The 18,803-nt window shown below is 39.2% G+C and overlaps 1 protein-coding gene across 5 annotated transcripts in view; it reads left to right on the top strand.

Annotated features, from left to right (window-relative positions):
- Mettl25 (methyltransferase like 25) overlaps positions 1 to 6,886 on the top strand; it is an 80,677-nt gene extending 73,791 nt beyond the window's left edge. For 4 of the 5 annotated variants that reach the window (XM_039079101.2, XM_039079105.2, XM_063263473.1 and 1 more), the window contains 3 exons: positions 4,374 to 4,448; positions 5,094 to 5,165; positions 6,602 to 6,829. In XM_039079101.2, coding sequence (XP_038935029.2) covers positions 4,374 to 4,448; positions 5,094 to 5,165; positions 6,602 to 6,703 — 249 coding nt within the window. In that variant the 3' untranslated portion in view covers positions 6,704 to 6,829. Of the gene's footprint in view, positions 1 to 4,373; positions 4,449 to 5,093; positions 5,166 to 6,601 lie in introns of all 5 variants that reach the window. The other variant, NM_001108089.1, reaches the window with a different exon arrangement.
- Positions 6,887 to 18,803: the final 11,917 nt, after the last annotated feature.

The following is an 18,803-nucleotide window of genomic DNA, read 5'->3' as shown; positions in this document are numbered from 1 at the left end:
TCTATTTGGAGTTCTCAATTGCTCCTGTAGTTATCCATGCCTATCATTCTCTGCATTGGGAATTCTGTTATGGCTGTATTACGTGAGGGGTTTTTCTATTTACCAAAGTTCTTTAGTCAATTCTGTGCTGGTCATTGGTATTTCAGTGGCTGTCATCTCACCATGTAGTGATGGGATATAAGTTAGATACTAACTCACCTGACCAAGTGTGAAGTGGAAAAAAAAAACCTTGAATGACTGTGCAACCCTCCTGAACTCATCCAGTGTTCCCTCTAAGTTGCATTATTCTCACCTTTGCCAAACAGTCCTTTTTACTGAGCTTTTAAAGAACAAAATAAGTAGACAAAGAGAGATAAGCCTTTCTTGAAAAATAATTTATGTAGATACTTGTATCAGTTATTTTGCTAGTCCTGTGGTGAAACACCATGACCAAGACAAACTATCAAAGGAAATGCTTATTTAACTTATGGTTCCAGATTCTGTCATGGCACGAAGTCAGGGCAGGTGACAGGCATGGGGGCAGGCACAGTTGAGAGTTCACTCGTTCTCCCTCCTTTCTTCCCCCCCCCCCCCACTTCTCTCTTACCTTCAAGAAGAAATGCAGAGAGCAAAGTGGGACTGGTGTGTCACTTCAAAATCCCCAAGCCTATGCCAGTGACATACTTCTCCAGCAAGGCTATGTTCCTAAGCCTACCAAACAGATCCTCAAAGTGAGCACCAGGTATTCAAACATCTGAATCTCTGAAGGACATTTTCACTAAAGCTACCACAGTCTTCTATACATAACACAGGCATCACGACTGTCCCCTAACTAGATGTGGGCAGTACATGATAACATTCTTCTGAAGAGTAGACTCTGGAAATGGGACGAAAAAGGAACTCCCCAATTAAAAAAAAAAAAAAAAAAAAACCCTTGTCTCAGCCAGACAGTCATGGTCAACATCAAGAGTGACAAGTTAGGTGGCTAGTGTGGACCCTTGCTATGAAGGCATGGACAGAGTACTGTACTCCAGTGCCGTCACTCTTTTTGATTTTTGAGGAAACAAAACAAATCATACTATCATACTAGAAGAATATTCTGTAATATATGACCAATATTTCTCAAAACTGTTAAGGTCATCAAAAACAAGAGTGAGACAGTGTCGAAGCTAATACAGCTAAATGTTATGTGTTTGATTCTGAAACTGAAAAGGTAGTAAAATGTATGTAGAAGCCAAGGAAATCTGAATATAATATGGGCTTCAGTTGAATCCATATTACTTCTTAAAATAAATATACTACTGTATAAGATGGAGAGATGTGAGGTAGGGAAAATCCAGGAGCTAGGCTAGGGGTAAAAATATGATCAGAAGAAAGTTTTGAAAAAATTTCACAAATAAAATGCATATATGGAAATGATGTATACAGTTATTAAAACTCCACTAAAACATGATTGTGTATATATATAAATGTCCCTTCATGCTGAGGTAGGTGTGTGTGTGTGTGTGTGTGTGTGTGTGTGTGTGTGTGTGTAGCTGCATACCCACTGTATGTGTATATATACATATATGTACATATAGTGAATTATACATATATACATATAAAATGAGTTATATATATTATATATGTGTATATTATAATATATGCTATATACATATAATTTTTCTTTTATTGAAAATATATTCTTTTCTCATAAAATATATCCTTATTATAGCTTCCCCTCCCTCTACTCCTCCAAGTTTCTCTAAACTTTCCCTTCCCCTCCAGATCTACTCCCTTTTTGTTACTCATTAGAAAAGAACAGGCAAACCCTATCTATAAATAAGTAAGTAAGTAAGTAAATAAATAAATAAATAAATAAATAAATAAATAAATAAATAACAACAATGACAAAAATACTTGCAGGCTTCTAAGATATAGCACCCAAACATGACAAAGCAAAATAGAATATTAAGAAGCTATAGTATCAAAGAGTTAAAGTTAAGTGGACTTTGTTTCAAGACAGGGTTTTCCTTAGTATCCCTGGTTATCCTAGAACTAGCTCTGTAGACCAGGCTGGCCTAGAACTCACCGAGATCTGCCTATTTCTGCCTTCTGAGTGCTGAGATTAAAGACATACATCACTACCACCTGGCTTTAAGTAGACGTCTAAAGGCAAAACCTAGGTCTCTGGGAAAAGAATATTCTAATTTAAGACAACTAACTCATAGCCCATATCTTGTCATACTTAGATAACATTAACACAAAGAATGTTTGTTAGACATGTTTCCAACAATGAGTTATCAAAGGAAGGAGCTGCAAAGGAGAAATAATAAGGAAGCCCATGCTTGCCAACAAATAAATTATCTCTAAAGCAGGCTACATATAAAGGCAGAGGAAATTGAAGAAGTTTCAAGTTAGAGAACAGTTAACAGCAAGATGCTTCCATCCGAATTTTAATTCTTGCAATTTTTCCACACAGGATGCACATGGTCAGGTGTACAAAACATGTATACATTATCCCAATATATAAGCTCTGTTACAGCCAGCATAATTCAACGAATTACAAGGCGATTGTGCGATAGAATAGGGGGCCTGAGACAGTTGTTTGTCCACGGTTTCCGTGCCAGGTCTCTTAGGACTGACCGTTTCTTTGACCGTACCCCATAGTCCTCACATGCAGTTCAGCTCAAACTAAGGGTCTTCTAGGGTGTGAGACTGGACACCAGGAACGAGTAGGATTATCTCAGTGCTTCCGTCTGCCCTTAATGTATATTCAGTGCTATAAGGAAACAGGCATACAAGAGCAACACAGTCACACTTAAAGTAATTTCTCATCCATAAACAACCACTTCCCACTTTGTTCCTCTGAATAATATACCCATATTGTACTGAATTATCACACTTGGGATCCAGTTTATAGGTCATGTATGTCTGCATTCAGCAGTTGAACTTTATGTTTAGGGAGTCAGTTGTTTGCATTCCTAAGCTTCTTAATGTCAGTTATATTATCACAATAGCATATAAGTAATACATAATTAATTGATGGAGTTTCAGAATCAATAAACTGAATGTAAACAAAACTGTTTTTATAAGATGAGTATCTTTGTGAAGTGCTAACCAGAGGGGAGTCACCAGATGAAACAGCTATCAAAATACAGGAGAAAACCAGGGATGGTGGCATACCCTGGAATCCCACCACTTGGTGGGCCCGGGCAGGAGGCTACAAATCTTAGACCTGACTGGGCTACACATCAAGATCTTATCTCATGAAATAAAAAATCAACCAACCAAATAAATAAGTCATATGCGCGGTAGTTTGAGAACAGCCCCCATCAGCTCATATATGAATGCTCTGTCCCCAGCTGGTGAAACTGGGGAGGATTAGGAGGTGTGGCCCTGTTGGAGGAGTTGTGTCACTAGGGGTGGACTTGGAGGCTGCAAACCCACATGGCATTCCCGGTTCTTTCTGACTCTTCCTGTAGTTGGTGCACGGCTACTGCACACCGTTGCTGTATCGCCCATTGTAACATGGACTCACCTTCTAAAACTCTAATCCTCCAATAAAGTATTACTTCTCTAAGTTGCCTTGGTTATGGTATCTCATCAAACAGTAGAAAAGTCACTAGGACAGCATGTTAAGACAAATAAAAGGATAATGAGTCAAAGAGAAAAAACTCGAAAGGACATTAGATTTTCCTCATATGGGTCTAAATGTATTGTTTCAAATTCTTCTAGTGCTCTGAATTTCTAAACCTTAAAAGTACAAAAGTGTATAGTGGCCATCAGAGGCAGCAGAAGACCTTAGCTCGCAATCTGGTTTGTCAGAGTCACAGCCGTGGACTGTTTCTTCTCCGGGTCCTGCAATCAGCAGAAGGACGGTTTGAATCTTTAGTCTCTGTCGTGTTGATTTCTACAAGAATGCGTTGCCTGTGTGACTCAGGATTCTCCATGTTGCTTTCTCTTGATGACAGTTGAGAAGAACCAGTCGCCGTAGGGGGTGGGGTTCTCTTGTTGTTGTTGTTGTTGTTTTTGTGGTTGTGGTTGCTGTTTAGCTAGTACTAGTTGATTTTGCTGCTCGGAAGACATAATGTTAGAGAACTATGTTCTGTAAGTAGCTTCAAATGGTGAAATTATTGTTTTGTAAACAGCAATAAATGAAATATTTTTCCACTTTGTACTGAATTTCTAAACAGTTAAGACAGTGTTATTTATAAAATGGTGAATAACATCAGTTCAGAAAATTTAAATGAAAGAATTTTGTTATATTCGCTTGCCTAAAAACAGTTTTTCTGATAGTACAGTTATCTTAAATTGATATTATACTTATTTTACTTCAGATTTTGTTATAGGAATTTTTTAATTATTTAACTTTAACCATCGAAAAATGTACTGCTTCTGTTTTTATTTCAAAGATCTCTGCAGAAATTATAATGGACTACTATGAGAAATATAAGCCTAGAATGAATGAGCTAGAGGCATTTAATATGGTAAGTCACACACACATATACATATATATACACATACATATATATAAATGATATTGAATATGTTGCTAAATTTAATAATAGCTCATCAAATTTTATTATGGGCCTGTGTTACTATTGGTGTGTGTGTGTGTGTGTGTGTGTGTGTGTGTGTGTGTGTGTGTGTATGAAAGAGAAAGGGGTAGTTAGTTTTCTTTCTGTAAGAAAACTGTTTGGGATCATTTGCTATTTTAGAACTAACTATATTAGATGTTGGTAATGTCATAAAAGAAGCACATGGGAGATTTCTTTTAAAGTGCATCATAAATGCACAGAGCGATGCTTCAGTGTCCTTTGAACACATGTTGATCTCCAGAGTCATTATTTCACAAGCTTTCCTTTTAATGAATTGCATTCTTAGGAGTCCTTTAAAAGGTTTCCATCGCATGATTGCTTCCTGGATTCCACCTCATGTCCCTTAGAGGACATTCTTTTGATGTGATTAGTAAAGAAGCACTTTTGATCTGTAGTATTCCTTTTCTGAAGATGTACAGTGGGTATCCGATACCTGATATACGTAAAGCATAAAGTTTTTAGATACATTTTATCAAACATAAACATTAAAAAATAAACTTTTAAAGCACCACGGTCTTTTCTGTTTTCTTGCAGTTGAAAGTTGTCCTGGCTCCTTGCATAGAAACACTGATTCTTCTTGATCGACTTTGTTACCTGAAGGAACAGGTAGACTGTTATTTTTTAATATGCAACATAGATTTCAATATGTGGAATGAAATAGGTAAAATCATGTAGCTGGGATAAAGTTATTTTACACAAATTAGTAAGATGATGTCTCTCCTGCCGCAATCCTTTTAATATACATTCTGTTTCCTGCTTTATAGATACACATATGTACAGCAGATGTTTTCAAAAAATTGTTGTAATAAACTTGATGTTCTTTTAATTGTACTATAGTTAATATTCATACGCAATGAATACAAGAAACCATATATGTTTTAGAGCCAAAATTAATTCTGACCAGATATTGAGGATCCTGTGTGCACATTTCACTCTGTAAGATTCGCTCTTTTAGTGTGCTGTGGACATACGTGTCCTATAATGTACAAATGTCTTTGTAATCAGGGAGGAGTGTTTCTCCCCCATGACCAGATTGTCTGATCTGTGTCATGTGGTCTGCCAAGCTGAGGTCAGTCAATTACTTTGAACTGTTTGATCTCCTTCATAGAATCAGCTTACTGCCCGCTATAAATCCCTAATTTTAACAACCTTAATTTGTCATTTAGTGATTTTTCTTTTCAAAGGGCTTCTTGAGACAAATGGATTTAAATAAGTGTCTTCATTTTAATTGGTGGTTTTACAAACTAAGGCAGTTTCTAAGTATTTAAATAATATACTTTCCTTAGCCTCCCATTACTTCCAAATCACTACAAAGCCTTCATCCTCTAGTCGAGGGGTGAGACATTCAGTACCTATTTGAATAAACTCATCTTCCTTCTCAAAAAATTCCCATTGACTTAGGTAACAGTTAATCAAACTAGTTTACAACAAAATTAATCAGCCCAAATCAAATGATACAACCATATGATCATTTGTCTTGAATATTTAAATGTCTTATGAAAGTTCTCATATTAGTTTTAGAAATCTAAGCTATGTAATATAAAAAAGAGAAGTAAAAGGAGAGATAATTGTCCTGCCTTTCAGACTTAGTTATTAAATTTTAGGCTCATTTTATAATGATGTCAGACGTGCAGATTGTGCATGTAGGTGTGTGTCCATTACTTACACTTTACAACTATAATAGTTCAGTGTATCATTTCTAATTTATATAGCATTTCCCCCCTCTCTATACAAGGTGAATAATGTTTTGTCATAAAAAAATGTTTCCTTACAATACAGTAGTTGTTATTGGCCTTCTCCAGCTTTTCTATATTGAAACAAAGAAGACTGTGGCAGTCAGTCTCTATAGCTATATATGTTATCCACATAACCTCTTGAAAATAAGATTGTAGGTGTTAATTTTTATTCAGCATAAAAATTGCAACCTTTGGTTTCTACTTATTTTCTATTATAATTTATAGTCTGATGCGTCTATGTATTCTGATTTATCACTTTATTTACTCAAAAATGATTGTATATGTAAACTCTTTATCAACTTTCAGGAAGACATAGCATGGTCTGCCCTCGTGAAGCTGTTTGACCCTGTGCAGTCCCCCAGATGCTACGCTGTCATTGCTCTGAAGAAGCAGTGTGATCGCAGCTGAAGCAGCTTGTTAGATAGCCTGGCTGGGGACCTACTCAAAGATCACTTTTCTAAACATTTATATCCTGTTATGTAAGCATTTTAAATCTATATTTTATATAATAAAATAATGACTAACAACATAAAATCATAGTCAGTTTTTTCATTCTCAAAGCGTACGTTCATAAGAATTTATGTAAATATTATGATCACCATTCCTGAGTGTGTCAGTAGTAGGTTGCAATCTGATTTTTATTTTTGTTCAATATTTGGAAGCCTTAGCATTTACCACACATGACATTTTGAGCTTTACTTACTTAATAAAGGAAATGATAGTCCCAAATGTAATTGCTATCAAATGCTGACTATTATGTGCATTTTCCAGAACATTTTGGAATAGCTTCCATATTGCTATAGGGGGATAGACACATGAAAAGACTCATGAGCAGGCCAGTTATGAAGTAGGACTAATGTAGAGCATGTTTTAGACTGTTTCCAGGTAAGGTGCATGCAGTGGTGTTCTCTCTCCTTAAGGAAATGAGGAATAAATACTCAAGGACTCCTGGGGCTGTTTATCCTACTAGGACGAAGTGATGGGGTGGTGCTTAGGGGAACCGAGTGAAGCCAGACTGAATGGGAAACCCCTCTGCCCCGTGTAGAACAGGGTTAGGGTCTTTCTTTAGCAGCACACACAGTTCCTGGTGTACACTCAGGAGCTGGGCAGCTGGATAAGGCTTCCTCGAGCTCCGCTGGAGAGCCTCTAGAGTCCCTAGAGAAGAGAAAGGAATGGCTTTTGTAAATGCTTGAGCTTCTCCCTAGGATGAGAAGGATTTTACTACTTTGGGATTACATACAGATTACTCTGTATGATATATATATATATGTATGTATGTATGTATGTATGTATGTATGTATGTATGTATATCTCCTGTTATGTAAGCATATATACGCACACATGCGCGCGCACACACACACACACACACACACACACACACACACGAGACCAGGAACTGTTCACAGCTAGTACTTCCCTAGTCCTCTCTATTTCAAACGACTTTATCTGACAAGATTCTACTGTGTGGAAGAGGCAGGCCTCCTACTGTGAGGAGTTCCTCTGTCACATACTTCAGTGATTATCAGTATTTTATCAATCTTACTTCACCTTTATGAATTTACACATACTCACACCTCTAGCAAAACTTCCCCTGCTGAAGAATTGTAAGGAAATCCCAGACAGCTTAGAGTTTTTCATGATCAGTTTATTATTTCTAAAACTTAGGAATCTTTTTCTATACTAACGTTGTAGGTGTTCTCATTTATACGTCTTCGATATCTTTATATCAGTTCACTTTAAATTTGATTAAATTGAGGTTGTTGTTTAGGGTTTCAAGATCTTTGTTTTTATTACATCTGTTTTATTTACTTGTTTTCGAGGGATGGGAGTTAGTTTGTGCAGGGGATGGGGGCGTAGCAGTGTGTGGAGGTCAGAGGACAACTTGGAGGAGTCAGTTCTGTCCATCCACCATGTGGATTCCAAAAGTCAAACTCAGCCAAGTGAGTGCCTTTACCCTTGAATCATTCCGATGGCCTTTGTTTGTTTTCTTTCTTTCTTTTTTTTTTCTTTTTTTTTTCTTTTTTTTTTGTGGTTCTGCACAGTTTATTTGTGCATTCCTTATATGGAGAACTGAACCATAAGATACATTTATCCCCACCTCTTCTTGTACACACATACACACACACACACACACACACACACACACACACACACGCAGGCAAGAAAACATACATGCGTGCATGTGTGTGTGTGTGTTTGTGTGTGTGTTCTTTTTTAATGTGTTGGTATTTGACTTGCATATGCATATGTACACCATGGGCTGTGCATGTCTTATGCCTGAGAAAGCTAGAAGAAGGCACCTGATCCCCTGGAATAGGAGTTAAAAAGGTTGTGAGTCACGGTGTAAGCCCCGGGAACTGAACCCATGCCCTCTGCAAGAACAGCAAGTGTTTTTAACTGCCACTGAACCATCATCACTCCAGCCTTGGTGTGGCTGTTTTTCAGAAGCCATGTGTCACTTCCTTTAGTATCATCAGGAAATATAAATGTCTTGACTGTAAGTTCCACAAAGTTGATACAAACACCAAGAGAAAGAAAGGCTGTCAAAGTATGTCGACATTCTCCATCACTACTGAGATTACAGTGTGCATGGCTGCTGGATAGTACCTTCTTTTCTTTTCTTTTTTATTGGATATTTTTTATTCACATTTCAAATGCTATTCCCTTTCCCAGTTTACCAGACATAATCCCCCTATCCCATCCCCCTTCCCTTCTTCTATAAAAGTGTTCTCTTCCCCAACCACCCTCCCTTCCTGCCCCCCCCCAACATTCCCCTGCACTGGAGGTCCAACCTTGGCAGGACCAAGGGCTTTTCCTCCCATTGGTGCCCAACAAGGCCATCCTCTGCCACATATGCAGTTGGAGCCATGGGTCTGTCCATGTATAGTCTTTGGGTAGTGGTTTAGTCCCTGGAAGCTCTGGTTAGTTGTTATTCTTGTTCTTATGGGGTTGCAAGCCCCTTCAGCTCTTTCAGTCCTTTCTCTACTTCCTCCAATGTGGACCCCATTCTCAGTTCAGTGGTTTGCTGTTAGCATTCGCCTCTGTATTTGTCATGCTCTGGCTGTGCCTCTCAGGAGACAGCTATATCAGGCTCCTGTCAGCATGCACTTCTTAGCTTCTTCAATCTTACCTAGTTTTGGTGTGTGTGTGTGTGTGTGTGTGTGTGTGTGTGTGTGTGTGTGTGTGTGTGTGATATATATATACATACTGTATACCCATATGAGGCAGGCTCTGAATGGCTAATCATTGGAAGTGACGTGGTTTCTAGTGCGTCATACCTTCATGCCTTCCCTGGCTGTCCCATGTTTGGTACTAATAGGATGGATCAGCTCCTCGAAGTTGTAAGCCTAATGAACTAGTACAAACTTACTTCTTTGTCCTTCCTCTTTGTGGAGTAGTTGTGCCATACGGTTATCCCTAAAAACATACTAAATTTTGTGTGTGTGTGTGTGTGTGTGTGTGTGTGTGTGTGTGTGTGTGCACGCGCGCGCACGCATATATGCAATAACAAAAAAGGAGACCATGAATTTGAAGAATGGAGAGGGTATGTGAGAAGGTTTGGAGAGAAGAAAGGGAAAAGAAAAATGCTTTAATTATAACATCAAAGATAAAATAACCAACAAAAATGTATATATGCATATAATGAACTTAACTGCCATATTCCCACTGGTTGGCTGAGAATGCTTCATTTTAACAGCTTATTTCATTAGGTATGCTAAAGTGGCTTTTGTTTCAACATACAGTCCTTTTATTTCCTCATATTGTTTGCAATACACAGCTATCTTAGAACAGAAAGTCTAGCTAGCCTTCTTTCCTTTTGTAATTTTACTTCTATAAAAATTTAACATCCTTCTTTTGCAACCACCTATGCACTTAACATTCATTTCTCATAAAGATACAAAGACCTCATATGTGAGAACAAGATTTGCACAAGAACATGAACTACAACTATTAACCAGATTTACAGTAGCTCATCGTGTTTTAATATATTAGCAGAAATTGTTTCTATCAGTTAGACGTCCAGTACCGTGAGACAAGATATGTGATCATATTGAGATAACATTCGTGAGATCATAGCTTTACATACATAAATCCACATTACAGTAATTGCAGGCATGCGCCTCATAAAAGCTGTGCTTTCAAAGTCAGATTACAGTTCACTGAGGAGCATCGTGTGTTGATAACAGCACCAGTCTGACAGTCACTTTCCAGAAGACCTAAAACAAGAGCCTCCATCTCCAGGCTCATTTGCAAGATGGAGGAGCCTCATTAATAAACACTTTGCAGACATTTGGTGAATGCTTACCATATGTCTCTGATAGACTCTGGGCTATTTTTCAGCGAATAAACAAGACTGTGAAAAGGAAGTCAATAATATTACCAGTGCCCTGTATTGAGACCCAACACCTTCCATATTCTGTTTTCTTAGACTTTGGAATATTTACATATACATATGCAATAGCTCACGATTAATATGAACCTACAGTTCATTTATGATACATGCATATTTTGTACATAAAACACTTCCATGGCACAGAATTTTCTAGGTGTGACAAGTCTTTTCTATGTATGACAGAAAATACTTCGAATTTTAGATCATTTCAGTTTTAGGCTTTTTGGATTAAGAGCCCTCACTGGAAGCGCCATAGTTTAGAATCCCGTGATTTAAATCATTTAAGTGATGGCAATTGGATACAAAGCTCAATTCTTCAGTGTACATCAGTTTTCTCATCTTTTAATTTTTTCCCCCATAATGTTGGTATGTTTTATGTGATCCATTTCCTCAGAACCACATGATAAGAACTTCAGCCCCAACGAAGGGAAAGGAAGCCTTTGGAAAGGGAAAGGAAGCCTTTGGAAAGTATTTAGGTCCTGAAAGCCCCTCTGTTGTAAATGAGCTTACAGGGTAAGTTCAAACTTTGTCCTTCTGGTTTTCACCAAGGAAGACAAATAGAAAACCCACATCAGCATCCAACACCGTGGTGGACTGTCTAGCTTCCAGGACTATATGGTATATAATACCTCAGTCTCAGATACGTTCATAACAACATAGAGTGAGGCAACTGTTAGGAGGATTGTAGTAATGAGTGCTGCTGAACTCTGGGGCAGCCATCAAAAGTGACATTAAGTTTATTAGAGCTCACTGCAGGAGCAGAGCTGGCCAGCTTGACAGTCTGGTTAGTATTGTTGAAGGGAGATGTTTGTGGTATGTAAGTATCTGGGCTCCATTGTGTAAAAGACTGGGCTTTGTAAATGTCTGGACGCCACTGTCCGTGTGTGTGTGTGTGTGTGTGTGTGTGTGTGTGTGTGTGTGTGTGTCTGTGTGTGTGTGTATGTATGTATATATATATATGTATGTGTGTGTATGTATATATATATGTGTGTGTGTGTGTGTGTGTGTGTGTGTGTGTCTGTGTGTGTGTGTATACACACATATATATGGCAGTACCAGCATCTTGATAAGTAAACTTGCTTGATAAGTGAGCTCCTTACCAAGGTACGATTACTTTTCTGAGATAAGCTAATGTGTTAGAATTTCTTGAAACAAACAATGAGGTTATTTATTGTTTTACAGCATTATCTTTCCGAGGCAAAGTTTTCTTATAACAAACAAATAAATCCGGGTATGCAGGTGGTTTCAGTTCTTAGACCCAAGAGCTCCGTCACACTGATGCAGGTGGTGAATTTCGAAGTGTGAAACATTCACTTCCTGGCCCTGACTGCATGCTATTTAATACTGGTATTAGTTAAGTATCCTAGAGGGACAGATACGGGAACTTGCTCACGTTTATAGCATTGAATTAGTAGGAAAAAGTGTGCTCTAAATTCTAGTCAAACAACTCGCAAATGAGCTTACCTACATTTGGAGGTGAAATATTATCAGATGAAATGCAAGGTTTTAAGCATTTTTCTTGCTGAGATATTTCATTATAATTAATAATCATTTGGGTGGGCTAGGGAGTTAAACTAGGGGCCTCAAGTGTATTTTATAGGTGCTGTACCACTGAGCTATATCCCAAGGTTAATATTTATTTTATGTTAATTTCTATCATTTATGCTCTGTTTTTCCTGCCTTAGTTATTTCTCTGTAGGCATAAACAGAGACTTACCACAAAAAGATTATTCCATATTATATGCCCCAATAGATTGTTCTTTGATTCGTAGTTCTAGTTCTAGCACAGATGATGATGGTGATGGTGGTGGTGACAATGATCATGAGTAATAATACCCCTTTTAAGCTTGAGTACTTAAGCCAGCATCTTTCATGAAGCATGAAGTTTCATATTTTCCTTAAGTGGCTGTGAGTTTAAGTTGACTATTCTTGTTTTTTTTCCCTCAATTTTTTGCTATTTTCTGTTCTTTTGAGTTAATTTTCTGAATATAAGGAAACATTTTTAATTTAATTCTCCTCAACCTTAGCTCATTGCTATAAAATTGTACAGGGATATTGTCTCCATAAATCATTGCACAAATGTATATAGCCAAGAGATGTGCTATTACACAGGACAGTGTGTAGTGTAAGTTCACTACGGCTGATCCTGCCTTTAGTATGACAGAGGATTAAAATAGATATGAACACAGTGAGATGCCTAGAACATGTCCATGTATAACATCTAAAAGTAAACTCTGCCACCAGTGGGCCATGCTGTCACACTGGGTTATGTTACCCAAAAGTTACTTGGAAAACTCATTACTCTGAAACAAGCACAACCTGCTCACAATGAGCCTGGGAAATGAACATATCATCTGCTTCAGTCTCGTGCGAAATGTGTTATAGGACATAGTGGTTGATGGTGTCACAATGCCATGAGCTTTGTTAAGGCACGACCATACACACACACACACACACACACACACACACACACACACACTGATCTGATCCTCTGTAACATTTATAAAGTAGCTCTGTCATTATCCCTGTGTATGGATAGGAACTGGTAGAAGTCAATTTCTTACCAAACATGCACTTGACTCTGCTTCAGAATTGAAATACATAGAAGCAATATGGGTCTGTTCTTCACAATAGTTGTTTTACTTTGTCTGTAGACTTTTACTTTTGCAAGTGGGCAATTCTTGGCAAAACTGTGGCAATAATAAAAGTCAAGAATGGCGTGTTTTGGGGAAAAAATTTAAGAACAAACTTCTTCAAGAAAAAAAACATTAATTAGCATATAGCTATATAATTGAAGCTGCAATCCCTTGTTGAATCTCCAACCCATCAATAAAAGTACTATGTAAATGGTGCATAATTTAACCACTGGTTTTTTTTGTTTTTTTTTTTTTTTACTGGCTAGGGAGGAATCTAATACTACTGCTTAGCATCCAATGACCTTCTAAAGTCCCATGTTGAGCCACACAAACCCTACTCTCAGTCTTAGTCAGAAGTGCTTCCTGCAGAAAACGGAGGTGAAGGTAGGGACTCATACCCACACAAGATGCTAGGAATAAAAGATGATTAAGTGCCCAGTCCCAAACAAGACATTTCCATCACTCCTGATGGATCAGGAGAGGAAAGAATTTAAGAGCCAGAAGTTAGGGAAAAGAGTTGAAAAGTGCTACGTGTTCATGGCAATCTCAAAGTCATCCCAGCTTTTCCTACTAATGCTGGACCGTGAAGGCTGGCCCCTCGTAAACTTAGCTGTAGATGAGAAGGTCCTGCCTCTAACTGCTGAACTCTTGTCATGTAGAAGTTTCTCAGTGAAAGGCAGAAAAATAGCATTCAGTTTTGTAGCTACAGTGGTGAGTTCTCTAAGCTCTGATGGTTAGTTCTAAGCCCAGGATGACACAGATGACTAACCTTTACAGGAGACGAAACAAAATTAAAAGTGACGAGTATATGAAAGAAATTAGGAAAAGAAAAAAAGAGAGAAAGGGGGCTGTCAGGAGTGAGAAGAAATAAGAGGTTGTGAAGGACCAGACTTCATCGTAAACATGTATGAAATCATCTAAAAACCAAATTGATTAAATAAAAAAGACTATGCTTAACATTAATTGTTGTTTAAAAAGAAAAAAAAAGATGTAAAATCTGGGAAATTTCCTAATCTTCAAGAGGTAGTAATCTAATTATTGGAACACATATAATAAATACACAGGAGAGTTAAGATAATGGTCCAGTCATTACTTAATGAACTTGGAGAGTCAAATAGGGAACGTGCGTTAATAAGCTCGCAAGAGTTTGTCACAAACAACACACTAGTCTACTGTGTGAAATACTACTCTTTGTTAGCCCATGGCTAAATCCTCAGGCCTCCACAGATGGTTTGCACTTGGCCAGTGTAGCTACTGTCCAGGAATTTGTTCATTAATGCATTTATGTCGATGGGTTCCCTCATTAAATTTGCAGATGTTCTATCAATGAAAACACTTTTTCAAACATTTAGTGTTTTTACTAGAAGTTTCCAATCTACAATTCAGCCTAAGAGTATTAGCAGATTGCAGCAAGAGAGCAAACAAGCATGCAATTTGTAGTGAGCCATATTGGATTTGGGTCTGGCCGCTTTGTAACTGTATGGCCACAGTTAAGAAGTCATGGCCACAGTTAAGAAGTCATGGGATTGTTGGACAGAGGCCTCTCCCATGTATTTACGGCACAGGAAGAAAAGACCAAGTAGTAAACACCCAGTGTCTCCAATGCATGACCCCTGCTGAGCCCGGCTGATGCATGTGGAACCCACACACCTGGACCACACCTGGGTGGTGGTCATTTTACTTCTGCCTTTTGCTTCCTCAGCCTTTATCTGTGAGATTTAGGCTGGTCTTCTGGGATTTCTCCCTAATTAATTCAGGTCTCTTAGTTGGTCTTTTGTTACCGAAGTCAGGAGCCAGGGTTTCCCACTGTGCTTCCCAGATATTTTCTACCTGGAGACTTGGGTATATAAGTGGTGAATAAAGCTACAGGAGACTCTCTCTCTTCTCCTCTTCTTCCACTCTTCCGCTCTCTCTCTCTCTCTCTCTCTCTCTCTCTCTCTCTCTTCCTCTCCTGGCTTGACACGATAACCTGTGTGTGTGTGTGTGTGTGTGTGTGTGTGTGTGTGTGTGTGTTTCTTTCATCCCGCAGGCTTTCGCCTGATTCTCGGTACCTTGTCGGTGCTGGCACTGACAGCAATTAAATCTCATGGGAACAAAGGCCTTTAACACGTACAGAGCCGGTTGGGATTGAACATGGTGAATTTTAGAAGAGCGGAGAAAGAGACATGCATTCCAGGCTAAATTTTACTACATTGCTTTCCATTTGACTGGCATGGGATTCCGCGTACCCCAGTTCATGTTACTGAACTATAAGGGCCCCTGGATGCAGAGTTTGCTACCCTCCACAGAAAACTTTAGACTTCTAATATTGCTGTTACACTGAGTAAGAATTCAGTTGAAAGCTAGTATGCAATCAAGCAAAGTATACCGAAGTCATGTATTTCAAGGAAAGATATAACAGTTTATGGTATCATTTGATCATAAGGTATGTCTGGTACTCTGGTGGCTTCAGCATATTTTAAATTTTGGTCGGTGACGTAAGTTCATATTAGCGGAACCACCTGGGATAAAGTAGAAGTAGATATAGAGATATAGAGATATAGAGATATAGAGATATAGATAGATAGATGTAGTGCATATTGGATTTGGGCCTGGCTGCTTTGTAACTGCATGGCCACAGTTAAGAAGTCATGGGATTGTTGGACAGAGGCCTCTCCCATGTATTTACGGCACAGGAAGAAAAGACCAAGTAGTAAACACCCGATATCTCCACTGCATGACCTCTGCTGAGCCAGGCTGATGCATGTGGAACTGACACACCTGGACCACACCTGGGTGGTGGTCAATTTACTTCTGCCTTTTGCTTCCTCAGCCTTTATCCATGAGATTTTGGCTGGTCTTCTGGGATTTCTCCCTAACTAATTCAGGTCTCTTAGTTGGTCTTTTGTTACGAGCCAGGTAGTCACGAGCCAGGGTTTCCCACTGTGCTTCCCAGTTATTTTCTACCTGGAGACTTGGGTATATAAGTGGTGAATAAAGCTACAGGAGACTCTCACTCTTCTTCCTCACTCTCACTATTCCTCTCACTCTCACTCTTTTTCCTCACTCTCACTCTTCCTTCCGCTCTTCCACTCTCTCTCTCTCTCTCTCTCTCTCTCTCTCTCTCTCTCTCTCTCTCTCTCTCTCTTCCTCTCCTGGCTTGACACGAATAACCTGTGTGTATGTGTGTTTCTTTCATCCTGTAGGCTTTCGCCCAATTCTCGGTACCGTGTCGGTGCTGGCGCCGACAAATAGGTAAATAGATAGATAGATAGATAGATAGATAGATAGATAGATAGATAGGAGAATATATATATATATATTGTATATTATATATTTCCATTCCACCCCTACCCCATTTATTGAAAATAGACTGTCCTCTCATGCAATATATCCTAATTACCCTTTTTTCTCCCTCTACTCCCTCTTCTTCCACACCCTCTCCCATCCAGATCTACTCCCTTCCTGTCCCTGATTATAAAAGAAGAGGCTTCTAAGAGATAACAACTGAACATAACAAAATAAAATGTAATAAGACAAAACAAAAACCATCACTTCAAAGTTGGCCAGGCAAGCAACAGAAAGAAGAGAGTCCCAAGAGCAAGCCCAAGACTCAGACCCTCTCTTTCATACACTCAGAGTACCACAAAATACTCCACTGAAAGCTCTGATATGAATGCAGAGGGCCTGGTGCAGACCTGTGCGGGCCCTGCCCTGGCTGCCTCAGGCAGTCTCTGAGCTCACGTAGCTTTGCTCGGTTGGTCCAGAGAGCCTGTTCTCCGGTGTCCTCCATCCCCTCTGGCTCTTACAAGCTTTCCCCTCATCTCCCATGGTGTGGTGTTCTTTAAGCTCTGAGGGGAGGGATTTGATGGAGACACCCCATTTAGAACTGAATGTTCCAAGGTCTTTCCACATAACGCCTGATCTCTGTAATTGTTCCCATTGCTGCTGGTGACTTAATAAGGGATCCATACAGATTGTGTTTGAAAGACCCCAGCTTAGCAGCAGTAATGCCATTTTACAAGGCTGTACTTAAGATGACTGGTTCAGAGAAAGGTTAAAACACTGAGTACAAAGCGGCTGCCAAGCAGGATGTGTTTGGTTGAAGGCCTGGCAACAGGACAACTTCGGTTGAGCACCTGACAATGAAAAAAAAGCCCCGGGAGAGGTCCCACACCCTGGTGGGGGGCCGAGTCAGTCGTTATGTTCCAAGAAGGTAGCTAGGAAACTTGCCCCCGGGCTGAACCCTTGCCATATTAGAATCCACCAATTATATCCCTGTAACCATGCATCTGCTTCTGTATGCTTGCTTCTGCTCCCCAAAATCCTATAAAAAGCCCATCCTTGGTTCCGTGGGGCGCGCCAGTCCCCCGAGTGACTGAAGCGCCCGCAGGTGCCTGTGCCTGTGTATCCCGACAATAAACCAAATCCTCTTGCTGATTGCATCCTGTGGTGTCTCGGTCTGGTCTTTAGAGTTGGAGGGTCTCCATCCCGAGGGAAAGTTCTCCCTGAGAGCTTTTCATGTTTAGGATAGGTTTAGTATTTTTAATGTACACATATTTTTATTTAATATAAAAACTCCTAAAAATCGTTTAAAATTCCACGAGAAGACATTTTAAAAATACAATAATTTGTATTACATTGTGTGTGTGTGTGTGTGTGTGTGTGTGTGTGTGTGTGTGTGTGTGTACACTCACACTGAAGAGCATATGTAGGAGAGGACAAATTCACAACAGTTGGTTCTTTCCTTTCACCATGTGGCATTGAAACTAGGTCACCATATCTGGCAGCAAGCACCGTTGCCCACTGCTCTCTGGCATCACGGTTCCTCTTTATATCAACTTACGTTTCAGATCCACGTTGCCATGTTTTGAAAAGCCCAAAGCAAAGACTTTTAAATCGGTTACAACTTGTAAAACCAACTTTGTGCCTACCCAAGGCAAGGCTATTTTTTCCAGATGTGTTAAGATTTCATCCTCTAAAACCAAACTTGTTCTTGTCCCCACTTCCTCTAGGAGCCAGTCTTCTATTTTATAAGGCGTTTGTTTTAGGACTCCTCCCTCCAAAACAATGTCATAACCAGGTGAGACTAGGGGATTGGATCCCAGGAACAGAGGAAGACATGGTCTACAGTCAGCCTGCTTGGTTCCCTGGTATGAGTCAGGAAAAGAGATTTGAGTCATAGAAGTGTCCATGCTCTGTTGCAGTTTACCTCATCTAGAAATACCTCAGCATCTAGAAAGTATCTCAATGTACCGCATGTCCAGTCTTCCATGCAGTTTGAATCACTTCTAGACCATATATAATACCCAAATGCTATGCAAATAGCTGTCATACTGTGTTTTATAGAACAACACAAAGTGTGCACAAGTTCATTGCAGACCCGTTCTTCCTGCTTCCAAAATGTGCTTAATCTACAGTAGGTCAAATATGCAGATGTGACATTTGACTTGGCTGCACGGATCCTTTTCCCACATCTCAACTTGCTTTAAATAACTTC

Source organism: Rattus norvegicus, chromosome 7, assembly GCF_036323735.1.
Source record: "Rattus norvegicus strain BN/NHsdMcwi chromosome 7, GRCr8, whole genome shotgun sequence".
NCBI classification, from domain to species: domain Eukaryota; kingdom Metazoa; phylum Chordata; class Mammalia; order Rodentia; family Muridae; genus Rattus; species Rattus norvegicus.
Note: the sequence above shows the minus strand (reverse complement) of the source record. Positions and strands in the feature narration are given on the sequence as shown.